The 12,274-nt window shown below is 39.5% G+C and overlaps 1 protein-coding gene across 2 annotated transcripts in view; it reads right to left on the bottom strand.

The window, feature by feature from the left end:
- Window positions 1–11,234, bottom strand: part of LOC127005049 (transcription factor CP2-like) — an 86,849-nt gene extending 75,615 nt beyond the window's left edge. Inside the window, exon 1 of one of the 2 annotated variants that reach the window (XM_050873504.1) lies at window positions 9,999–11,234. In XM_050873504.1, the coding sequence (XP_050729461.1) occupies window positions 9,999–10,049 (51 nt within the window). In that variant the 5' untranslated portion in view covers window positions 10,050–11,234. The remainder of the gene's footprint in view (window positions 1–9,998) is intronic. The other variant, XM_050873506.1, reaches the window with a different exon arrangement.
- Window positions 11,235–12,274: the final 1,040 nt, after the last annotated feature.

The following is a 12,274-nucleotide window of genomic DNA, read 5'->3' as shown; positions in this document are numbered from 1 at the left end:
ATTACAAACAATTATATTTTTCGCTAATTCACTCCTTATTCCTCCGGCACTTTCTACACACACAAGTTAACGCATTCCGCTTCATTATCCCGAGGCCAATTCATGCCGTGCTTACGTCAAAGGCAACGAGCACTTACTGACGCGAGCATAATCTTAAAATCGGAGGGTAAAACAACAAAGAAAAAAATGCTGAGGAGAATTGGTACAACAGGAGAGAAAAGGCAGCGGAGAAATGATGAAACAAGAAAAGAAAAGGATGAGGAAAATTGGTAAAACAAGGAGGGAAAAAGCTGAGGAAAACTGGTAAAACATGAAGGAAAAGGCTGAGGAAAATTGGTAAAACAAGAAGGAAAAGGCGGAGGAAAATTGGTAAAACAAGAAGGAAAAGGCGGAGGAAAATTGGTAAAACAAGAAGGAAAAGGCTGAGGAAAATTGGTAAAACAAGGAAGGAAAAGGCTGAGGAAAATTGGTAAAACATGAAGGAAAAGGCTGAGGAAAATTGGTAAAACATGAAGGAAAAGGCTGAGGAAAATTGGTAAAACGTGAAGGAAAAGGCTGAGGAAAATTGGTAAAACATGAGAAAAAGGCTGAGGAAAATTGGTAAAACAAGGAAGGAAAAGGCTGAGGAAAATTGTTAAAACAAGAAAGGAAAAGGCTGAGGAAAATTGGTAAAACAAGGAAGGAAAAGGCTGAGGAAAATTGGTAAAACAGGGAAGAAAAAGGCTGAGGAAAATTGGTAAAACAAGGAAGGAAAAGGCTGAGGAAAACTGGTAAAACAAGAAAGGAAAAGGCTGAGGAAAATTGGTAAAACATGAGAAAAAGGCTGAGGAAAATTGGTAAAACAAGGAAGGAAAAGGCTGAGGAAAATTGGTAAAACAAGAAAGGAAAAGGCTGAGGAAAATTGGTAAAACATGAGAAAAAGGCTGAGGAAAATTGGTAAAACAAGGAAGGAAAAGGCTGAGGAAAATTGGTAAAACATGAGAAAAAGGCTGAGGAAAATTGGTAAAACAAGGAAGGAAAAGGCTGAGGAAAATTGGTAAAACAAGAAAGGAAGAAGCTGAGGAAAATTGGTAAAACAAGGAAGGAAAAGGCTGAGAAAAATTGGTAAAACATGAGAAAAAGGCTGAGGAAAATTGGTAAAACAAGGAAGGAAAAGGCTGAGGAAAATTGGTAAAACAAGGAAGAATAAGGCTGAGGAAAATTGGTAAAACAAGGAAGGAAAAGGCTGAGGAAAATTGGTAAAACAAGGAAGGAAAAGGCTGAGGAAAATTGGTAAAACAAGGAAGGAAAAGGCTGAGGAAAATTGGTAAAACTTGAAGGAAAAGGCTGAGGAAAATTGGTAAAACAAGGAAGGAAAAGGCTGAGGAAAATTGGTAAAACAAGGAAGGAAAAGGCTGAGGAAAATTGGTAATACTTGAAGGAAAAGGCTGAGGAAAATTAGTAAAACAAGGAAGGAAAAGGCTGAGGAAAATTGGTAAAACAAGGAAGGAAAAGGCTGAGGAAAATTGGTAAAACAAGGAAGGAAAAGGCTGAGGAAAATTGGTAAAACAAGGAAGAACAAGGGTGAGGAAAATTGGTAAAACAAAGAAGAAAAAGGCTGCAGAAAGGAAAAGGCTGAGGAAAATTGGTAAAACAAGGAAGAACAAAGCAGAGGAAAATTGGTAAAATAGGAAGGAAAAGGCTGAGGAAAATTGGTAAAATAAGAAAGGAAAACTGGTAAAACAAGGAAGGAAAAGGCTGAGAAAAATTGGTAAAACAAGAAAGAAAAAGGCTGAGGAAAATGGAAAACAAAAGGAAAAGGCTGAGGAAAATGGTAAAACAAAAGGAAAAGGCTGAGGAAAATTGGTAAAACATGAAGGAAAAGGCTGAGGAAAACTGGTTAAAACAAGGAAGAAAATGGCTGAGGAAAATTGATAAAGCAAGGAAGGAAAAGGCTGAGGAAAATTGGTTAAAACAAGGAAGAAAAAAGCTGATGAAAACTGATAAAACAAGGAAGGAAAAGGTTGAGGAAAATTGGTAAAACAAGGAAGGAAAAGGCTGAGGAAAATTGGTAAAACACGAAGGAAAAGGCTGAGGAAAATTGGTAAAACAAGGAAGAAAAAGGCTGAGAAAAATTGGTAAAATAGGAAAGGAAAAGGCTGAGGAAAATTGGCAAAACAGGGAAGGAAAAGGCTGAGGAAAATTGGTGAAACAGGGAAGGAAAAGGCTGGGGCAAATTGGTAAAACAAGGAAGGAAAAGGCTGAGGAAAATTGGTGAAACAGGGAAGGAAAAAGCAGAGGAAAATTGGTGAAACAGGGAAGGAAAAGGCTGAGGAAAATTGGTAAAACAAGGAAGGAAAAGGCAGAGGAAAATTGGTGAAACAGGGAAGGAAAAGGCTGAGGAAAATTGGTAAAACAAGGAAGGAAAAGACTGAGGAAAATTGGTAAAATAAAAAGGAAAAGGCTGAGACTAAAGAATATAAGATTGTATTCCTCAAACAGGAAAGAAAATGCTGAGGAAAATTGGTAAAACAGGAAGGAAAAGGCTGAGGAAAATTGGTAAAACAAGGAAGGAAAGAGGCTGAGAGAAAATAAATATTCAAGGAAGAGAGAGAGAGAGAGAGAGAGAGAGAGAGAGAGAGAGAGAGAGAGAGAGAGAGAGAGAGAGAGAGAGAGAGAGAGAGAGAGAGAGAGAGAGAGAGAGAGAGAGAGAGAGAGAGAGAGAGAGAGAGAATATCCATATCACCGAGATATCCACTCAGGCACTCAGTCTCAGCCTCACTCGTGTGAGGAAGAAATGAGGGACACCATGAGCGACTGGCTAGTATTGGTACCGGTACCGTACCGTATAGCTGGTACCGTTAGTACCGGTACTAGTACCGGCAGCGTGGGTACTGTATTGTTGTACAAGTGGCACGCGGGAAGAACTGAGCTCAGCTGTGTGGCCGCGGCGCCGTGTGAGTCCAGTTGCGTGAGACATCTGGTGGTCACTCCATAAAATATCGCGTATAAGTGAAAAAACTTGTATATTAAACATTTATTTGGATTTTGGACCCCGCGTTAATTCAAGAACGCGTAAACCAAACTCGCGTAAATCGAGAGTTACCTGTGCCAATACTTAACTCATAAAAATAAAAGGTAAAAGCAGGGTAGTCTAGTAAGCTAAACTATAAAAAATAAATGAGTGGCAATTTCTCATAAAGGAATGGTCAACTTTTTTTGTCCTCTGATGAAGAAAAAAAATATGAACCACTTTCCCAGGTTAATGGATACACAGGTACAACTAACCCACTCATTTTCAAGGAGAGTGGCGGTATGGTACAAATAAGATAAGAGTAACATGATGAGGTGAAGTGTGTGGACTTCACCTATGGCGTAAAATGGTTTAGAGACTGCCGTTGTGTTTTTTGAGGTCCAGCCTACTCACTTTCAAGGTTTTAATGACGGTATGGTGCAAATGAGATCAGAAAAACGTGACGAAATGAAGTGTGTGGAATTCAACTATGGCGTAACATGGTTTAGAGACAGCCGCTGCTTTTTTGAGGTCTAGCCTACTCACTTTCAAGGTTTTAATGACGGTATTGTGCAAATGAGATAAGAAAAACGTGACGAAATGAAGTGTGTGGAATTCAACTGCAGCATAAGATATATCATTTAGAAGCTGTTCAAGGGCAAAAAAACAAAATAACAAAGAAGCTCACTAGGTGCTACTCCTATAAAGATAAGAAAATGAGGGGCCAAAAAGTGAGAGTTGTATTAGTAAGGGAAAAATTGAAATATGGTTGACAGAGGCATGTAGAGAAGGTAGATCATTATCCTTTTTTTAAGTGGGGGAAGGAACATGTTTTACTCAATGAAAGCAGCAATCACAAAACTAATCAACTAATTAGCAAAAAAGAATACTACCAAGGAATAAAACAGATTAGAAGCTGCTGATGTTTTTTTAAGTTGGTAACGCACTGACTTCTATGCGTAAGGGAGAGCTTGGAATATGGCTAACAGGAGCAGGTAAGGAAAGATCATGAAGGGAGTATGGTATTAAGACCTCTAAAAATTCATTCTTTTTTTTCTTTTTTTTTGGGGGGAGGGGAGCATGTTTTACTCAATGGGAGAAGCAAAAACAGAACTAATCAAAAATTAGTAAAAAAAATAAATAAATAAATAAAAAAAAAAGCACTGCAGGCCTTAACACTGAGATAAGATAACAGGATAAGGTACATCAGCTATTGGGCAAGAATCAAGGTAAAGGTGAGCACCCTCTCCTTTATCTCCCCGAGCCTGCACTATCTACACCTATCACTGAGGCCTATGCACTGTGGAGACCACCCAGAGGAAAACACTGATTAACCTGCCCGCTGCGATTGGCATGGATTTCTCCTTCACTGGTAGCCTGGTTACATAGGGTCGTATTATGAGACATTCCGCCGCCCAAGAACACATATTTGACAAGGCTTTCGTATGAGTTGTGGGCATTTCCAGGGGTAGTTTTATGACCCTGGTGGTAGTCTGACCCTTCTTCTGTACCGTGAACCTAAAGAAACATGCATTAGAACCCGACTGATCCCCTTTTTGACCTTTAGAAATAGCTGATGTTATATGGCAGTGTCTTGTAATACCAGCCATATACTCCCAGATCTTTCTCTGCTTATGTGGTGGATAGTGGAGTGTTTCCCATGTGGTATTGGTATGCTGGACATCCCATCCCAAGGTGCAGGACTTTACATTTTTCTTCACTGAATTGTAGCAGACACTTTTTGTCTCATTCCTGTAGCTTGGTGATGTCTTCTTGTAGGAAATCCGCAGTCAAGGGGTTAAGATACACATACACTGCTCAGCTTCATCTTGTGCCCAATGTGAACTTCCTTACCAGTGATAAGATACAATATGGCCTGACTACCATATCTTTCACATGATAAAAATTGCCCCCCTAACACAGCTCAGGGAGACAAGGGAGACAGAGATAATAACCTAACTTAGTTTCAGGGGTAATTTGATGCTCCCATTGCAAAAGACCTCAAATTATAGGAAAGAGGATAGACAGAAAACAAACTGGTATGGATTTACGACAAAAACTCCATTCCACTCCTAGACGATAACCTAATTTAGTTTCTAGGGTAACTTGACAGTCCCATTGTGAAAGACCTCAAGCAATTGGAAGGAGGAAATGCAGTAGAAAATAGACTTCTTTTTTTACCCATTTTTCAAAAAGTTAATTGGTTTGGTGATTTTTTTATATCCCTTTTTACGACTGTTTGTATTATGTCGATTTAATTGAAAATCCAACACTTCTAACTAACTCCGTCCCAATATGGAATTAACCCCTTGGATGCAGATTTCCTACAAGAAGACATCACCAAGCAACAGGAATGCAACAAAGTGGCTGCTACAATTCACTGAAGAAAAATGTAAAGTCATGCACCTTGGAAGGGGATATTCAGCATACCAACACCATATGGGAAACACTCCACTAACCACCACAGAGGAAGAGAAAGACCTGGGAGTAAATGTTACCGGGCTACCAGTGAAAGCCAAATCCATGCCAATTGCAGCGGACGGGTTAAAGAGCCAAACTAGCCACATGACAATAAATACTAACTTCATGTTTAAAAGCTCTGGCACTTAAATTGTAGGAAGGAGGAAATACAGGAGAAAACAGACTTATAAGATGTATTAACACCAAAAACTCCATTCCACTGTGGCCTACATGTTGTGATTAATTAACACTCCTTCTTTGCCTCAGTATTACCTAAACCAATCCACAGCAGCCTACACATCCCCCCTGACATGTGCTACAGACACAACACAAACAAGACGCAAGGTTACACAACGCCACCCAACCACAGCCAAAGATCATCCATCAAGCACAACTGGGTCACTTTCCCTCAACATGTCCTCTAAGTCACGGCACCTCAACTATTGTCACGTTAGGAAGGCAACTCAAGCCACACATACAGCCTTAGGGTCGTATTACAAGACAATCGCCACCCAAGAACAAATATTTGACAAGGCTTTCGTAGGAGTTGTGGGCATTTCCAAGAGTAGTTGTATGACTCTGATGGTAGTCTGACCCTTCTTCTGTACCGTGAACCTAAAGAAACACTCATTAGAACCCGAATGACCCCCTCTTTGACCTTTAGAAATAGATGATGTGAGAAGCGAAAGTGTCTAACAATACCAACCTTAGTGAAGGGTGCGCTGAGGGTGCCTTACCACACCAACAGTGACAGTAAAAATTAACAAAGAAGTGGATGTTATTAGGCTATTGAGTACATTACCTGGGTGTTGGGGAATTACAGTACATTACCATATAAGGGAGGATGAACATCAGGGAGGAGAGTAAATGATTGTCAAGAGTGGGAGAGACTCAAAGCTCGTCCAACCCCATTAGGGAAAATAAGGATGTTAAACAAAGAGAAGGGAGAGGATTTAAGGGGAGCAAGGTTACTTATTAGATAAAGTTAGTTTTTGTTTCGGTGGCAGCACCAGGATTTACGGACTTCCTGACTACAAGAGGAAGTTGAGGTCGTGCAAAGAGAAACAACCCTTTAAGAAATAATGGGGGACTACGAGAAACCTAAAACGAAGCCCAACTGCATGAATTTCTGGAGTAACGCAAGTATATACAGCATGAGGTTACAGGGCACAATACATAACAGTGAGAGGCACTGATGAAACCAACCAGACCACTGCTTATGCATAGCCACAGCAACATTTCCCTCCACTAATCAAGGACAAGTTTCCGACAAATCACACAAGACTGATGGGACGAGATACTATGATACATATACAGCGATTGGCACTAATGGGATCAACCTGACACCTGTTTATGCATAGCCACACCACTGTTTACCTCCACAAGGACAACAGTTCATGACAACACACGCAAGACACACGGTACAAGGTGTCACTATGCTCAACCAGTACTCACCCGCTCAGACGTAAACTATGCAGGGTTTATGGCTTTATGGATACAAGGAAGCAGAAAAAAAAAGTGAAAAAAATAAAGTACAAAGAAAACCCAAAACATTACGATAAAGAAAATCCAAGACAGTACTCGCCCACATGGATAGAAACAATGCATGGTTTAAAGAATGTTACAGTTAAAAGAAATGGAAAAATGGAAAAAAAAATGGAGTGAAAAAAAATTAGAGAAAAGAAAACCCAAGACACTACTCGCCCAAATGGATGGAGACTACACACGGTTTAAAATGTTAGAAAGAAGGTGGAAAATGAAACCTGGAAAGAAATTATTAGAAGAAAAAATGAGAAATAAAAGACCGAGACACCACTTCCCCACACAAATGGATATCGAACATTGTTTATAGTCATGAAACCAGGAAAGAAAAAAAAAGAAAAAGAAAAAAGACCTGTACCTAGTGAGTGTAGAAGTAAAACATAAAGTGGGAAGAAAGATACAACACATTCAAGGAAGAAAAAAAGGACAGAAGAAATGGAGTTAAGGAAGACAAATAGACCTGTATCACATGACAAAGAAAAAAAAAGAAAAAGAAAAAGTGTTATGTTAGTATCTTCCATAATAACAGAAACTTCACTTGACCCCCCTCCCCTGTTTCCCCTTACACCCCCTCCCCACACACACTTTGACCACAGACAAAGGGCAAAGGTCACTTCAGGATGCCAGGCGAAGCATACACACAGATCGCACAAAAAAAGGTCATACGGTAAGTCAATATATTACACACACAAAAAAAGAAATAAATAAATAAATAAAAATAAAAAAAAGAAACGAGTATAACCAAATTCTAACCTAAATTTATCCATATGTGTACAGATAATTAGGAGTTTGTGGTGTTGAAAGTCTTGTTAAATTATCCACACTTTTTTTTTTTGTAGGGGGAACTTGAAAAAAAGTCAAAATGCAAAATACACCAAAATACATGGAAATACACTGCCATATGCACAAAATCATGACATTTTAGTGAAGTTCTGTAAATCTACCCACATGTATATACAGTAAGGTTATGTGTTAATGAAGTGTTAAGACTTTCGTTAATTGTTTTCAAGTGTGTAATTTACCTTGACGCAAAACGCCAAATTACACAAACCACATTTTAACGACTGCAAGGTGTTCATGCTTGTGAGCTGTAAACGGTCACGTGAATTTCCCAGGTATGTTGGTGGTTAGTGAAATGCGATAACTTGTTGGAATGAGATGATACACTCGCCAGGTAAGTCTGACAAATGATCACAACCAGGTAATAAATACACACACTGGTTACTCAGATGATTTGTTAGGCATGGTAACTTCCAACGAGGTTAAAATAAACAATATATAATGTTCACCCATAAAATCCTCTCACAGTATTTGACTTACTCAATGTTTTCTTGTAATTTAGTGTGTGAGGACTAAGTGTGTATGGATGGCATGTATGAGAGAATGATCAAGTAATAGAAAAAAGAAATGTGATTGTATATATATATGGAGACAAGCAAGCAGACAAACACCCTCTTTTGGTGCTTACTCCAACTATTAATTAAAATTCTACATTGAAAACATAAAGAAAATTAGACAGATTAAAAATATAAAAATATGTATGTATGGATTTTTTTTTCTTTAAGACTAGGAAGGAAACAGATATTCTTGTGATAATACCTTTATAAATTATTATGACAACTTTGAGGAGAGAGAGAATAGAAATGAGAGAACACATGACCTGAAGAGCAATTAGCTACCTAGACTTATTACAATCACTAAGATAATGAATCACTCAGATAAACAGTCTTCCCATGCTCACCTAACTATGAGTCCTATGGTAGAAAGATTGCAAACTGAAAGGAATATAAAAGGAAACTGCACAAGTCTATGCTGTTGCTAGGGCTTCAACCAGGTGTTGGAGGGGAGGGTCATTAACCTCTGCTTGAACACATGTGGTCCTCAAATAAGTATTCAAATGACACTTTAGCTTGTTCAATTATTAAACATTAGCATCAAGAAAACTGCACTTAATGGTGTGTGTGTGTATATTTAAAAAAGTGATGTGATCGACTTGGTGTTTGGATATGAGAGAAAATGTAGGAGGAGGAAAAGTATCATACCAATTTACAAAGCTCAAAATTATGAAATAAATAGGTAAATGTACTAATGACAAGTGTATATAAAAAGTGAGATGAGAGTACTAGCGTTTGAAAATTAAAAGAAAGTATACAATGGAAAAGTTTCAGGCATAAATAAGGAAAACAAAAAAGAAGAGACCCTATCAAATGCTTACCCACAAATGAGAGGAAAAGAGGAAAGGGGGGAAAATGTATTGGATTCATTTGTTCTGAAAAAAGTGTTAAGATAGAAAAGAATTATGAAACCTGCCACAAATAACGAGGATGAGAGAGAAGAGCCTCTATCAAACTAACAAGGTGTATATCCAGAATTACCTATTTCAATGAGGCACAAATTTACGTATGAAAGGATTTAATAGGTGAGTCAGAACCATGTCAAGCCGCAAACAATAAGTGTTTCTAAAAAGTGCAATGCAGAAGTTAAATGTGAAAGGATTCTCTTGTCTTATTCACGGAAAGTGCGAGGAAGAATTTCTAAGTGTGAAAGGACTCGCATATTATTTGCAGAAAGAGCAAGAGAAAGGACTGTTATTTGTAGAAAGTGCAAGGCATGTTATAGAAGCTTCAGGAGTGAAAGGACCGTTTTAATTCATTTGTAGTAAGTGCGAGACAAATTTTAGGTGGGAAAGGATTCGTGTTACTGTAAAAAATGAATGAAGTCTTAATTATAGGACTCAATTTGTTTGTAGAAAGTGCAACAAAGAATCTCAGAGTGTGAAGGGACTCTCTTATCTTATTTGTGGTAAGTGTGAGGAAGAATTTTTAACCGTGAAAGGACTTTATGGGTGATTCTGCAACATACCAAACCCAAAATACTAACCCCACACTGAATTTAACCACAAATCCAGGGGGCACTATGGTAAAACGGGTGAGTGGGTGAGAAAATGGATAAATTCAGGTTAGCAGACGAGGACAAAAAGCACAATCCACGGCTCTTCCTTTACCATTTTTGCTGACGAAAACGGTGCGACCTTCATCTGAGCTTCACGTGGCATCCTAAGGCATCCTCAGCAGGGGGGTGAGATGAGGCCAAAGGAAGAGGAGGAGGAGGAGGAGAGAAGCACCACCACTCCTCTACCACAACCACTAGTCACCACCACTACACTACCTCTCTAGTCACACTCACCTCTCTTGAACAATCCTGAGGCCTCGTGTAAGTGTATCCTTCACTATCACAGCCACATCACATGACAGCGCTCAACCCACACTGCAATTTCATCCATAAGTCCACCTAAATAGGCACACTGGGCGGTGGGTAGTGTTAATATCTTGTTCTCACCCTCCTCGCATCACTCCCTAGGCCTATGGATGTGATTTTCAGGCCTAAATTTGGTGTGAGTACCGTTCTTGGGTTTGATTTTCAGAGCCCACGAGATGGGTCTTAAGGGGTATTGATGATGGGTAGCATTTTGATGTCTTAATACCCCAAACACATTATTTTCACGGTCTATGAGGTACGTCTAAAATGGGTATGTGGAGATGGCAGGTTCTTCAAAGGCCACGATGGGGAAAGGAAATAGGGAGATGGGGAGTATAGAGTTTTAGGGGAGGGGGGTATTATTTTCACGGCTTTATACCCCGATGCTCCATTTTCAAGGCTTATGAGGTAATATTCAGGAATACTGTGGGTTGACAGGGTTGTGTTCTAGCCCACGAGAGATGGAAAGGTAACTGGGTGATGGGTATGTTTTAGGCCTTGGGTATTATTTCCACGTCTATTTTCACGGTTCTATACCCCAACACATCATTTTGAAGGCCTATAGTGAAGTGATAGGCTTATGTTCTTTGCCCACGAGATGAAGAAAGTAACTTGGGTGACGGGAAGATGGGTATTGTGGAGTTTCCAGGCTGTGGGTATTATCTTCACGGCTTTATACCCCAATACCCCATTTTCAAGGCTTATGAGGGAATATTCAGTGGGTTGATGGGTTTGCCTTCTTAGGGCCACGAGAGATCCGAGGTGAGGGAGAAGAATGGGTCAGTCTCCCCTCGCCGTTGCCCCGCTGATGGTCACTGACAGGAGGAACGCGTCCGTGTGAGGGCCAGAGACACTCCTAACCCGCCATGGCCACGCTGGATTGCCTGTCACAGCCTCGACACACTACCGAGTAAAAGGAATTTCTCAACGGACTCACAGGCTGCCCCTCACTCTCTCTCTCTCTCTTTCTCTCTCCCTCTCACAGTGTTGCCAGATGCCGGTTCCTCGTTTATCTGGAGTTTTGCCACTGAAATGTCTGGAAATTCTTTTAGGTCTAGAGATTTCTGTGTATATCAGGATTTGTTTTATCCTTGACAACAGTGTGTATGGTACGGACCTCCTCTTCCTCTTCTTCTTTTTCTTCTTCTACCTCTTCTTCTTCTCTTGTTCTTGTTTTTTGTTGTTCTTTTGCTTCGCCTACTTCTTCTGCTTCTTGGGTATACATGGATCTTCTATTCAACAATGTAACTTATCATGCCGAGTAATCAGTCAGTTCTTTATCAATGAACTAAAATTGTCTTATGTGTTATCCTTTTTCTGCATATATTCCTTTTTCTGTATCACCTTCTGAAGAATCTGTAGATATACCGATATATCCGTAGATCTGGCAACACTGCTCACCCAGTCCCTGTTGTTGCAATACGTTCCAACAATGTCCGCTCGGCCTCTTTCTCTCTGTCTCCCTTTCCTACATTCTTTCTCTTTTTTCCCCTCTTTAGTTTTTATTTCCTCGTTTCTTTGTTTCTTCCATTGATTTTTCCCTTTTCTTTACTTCGTTTTTTTTTCTTTCTTTCACTTCCTATCTGACAACTATTTTTCTAGACCTCTTCATCGCTCCTCGCCAGTCTTTATAAATTTTACTCCTCCAACTCGTCCTTTTCATGGGTTTTTCCTTGTGTAGTTGATATCTTATTTTTACCGCGTGTCCAGTTTTCAGTAATTCGTGGGTGATGCGTAGGTCCAGCTTGGAGAATTTTAAATGAACTTGATTTTCTTCTGGGGAGTTTTGGAACAACAAATTCCTGTTCGGGGGAAGTTTCAAAAGCATTTCTTATTATTTTTACTCCTTCATAATGCGACTCCTTGATGACTAAGCGAGAAAAAAAAATAACTAGATATTACGCAGACCTATACGAAAGCTTCACAATACGAATTAAGACGCAGTAGAACCAAGAAAAAAACACTTATCCGGAATATTTCATTACAATTACATAAAGGCTACACACACACACACTCTGAAAG

Source organism: Eriocheir sinensis, chromosome 29 (assembly GCF_024679095.1).
Source record: "Eriocheir sinensis breed Jianghai 21 chromosome 29, ASM2467909v1, whole genome shotgun sequence".
Classification (NCBI taxonomy): domain Eukaryota; kingdom Metazoa; phylum Arthropoda; class Malacostraca; order Decapoda; family Varunidae; genus Eriocheir; species Eriocheir sinensis.
The sequence above is the reverse complement of the archived record's forward strand: the minus strand, read 5'-3'. Positions and strand labels throughout refer to the sequence as shown.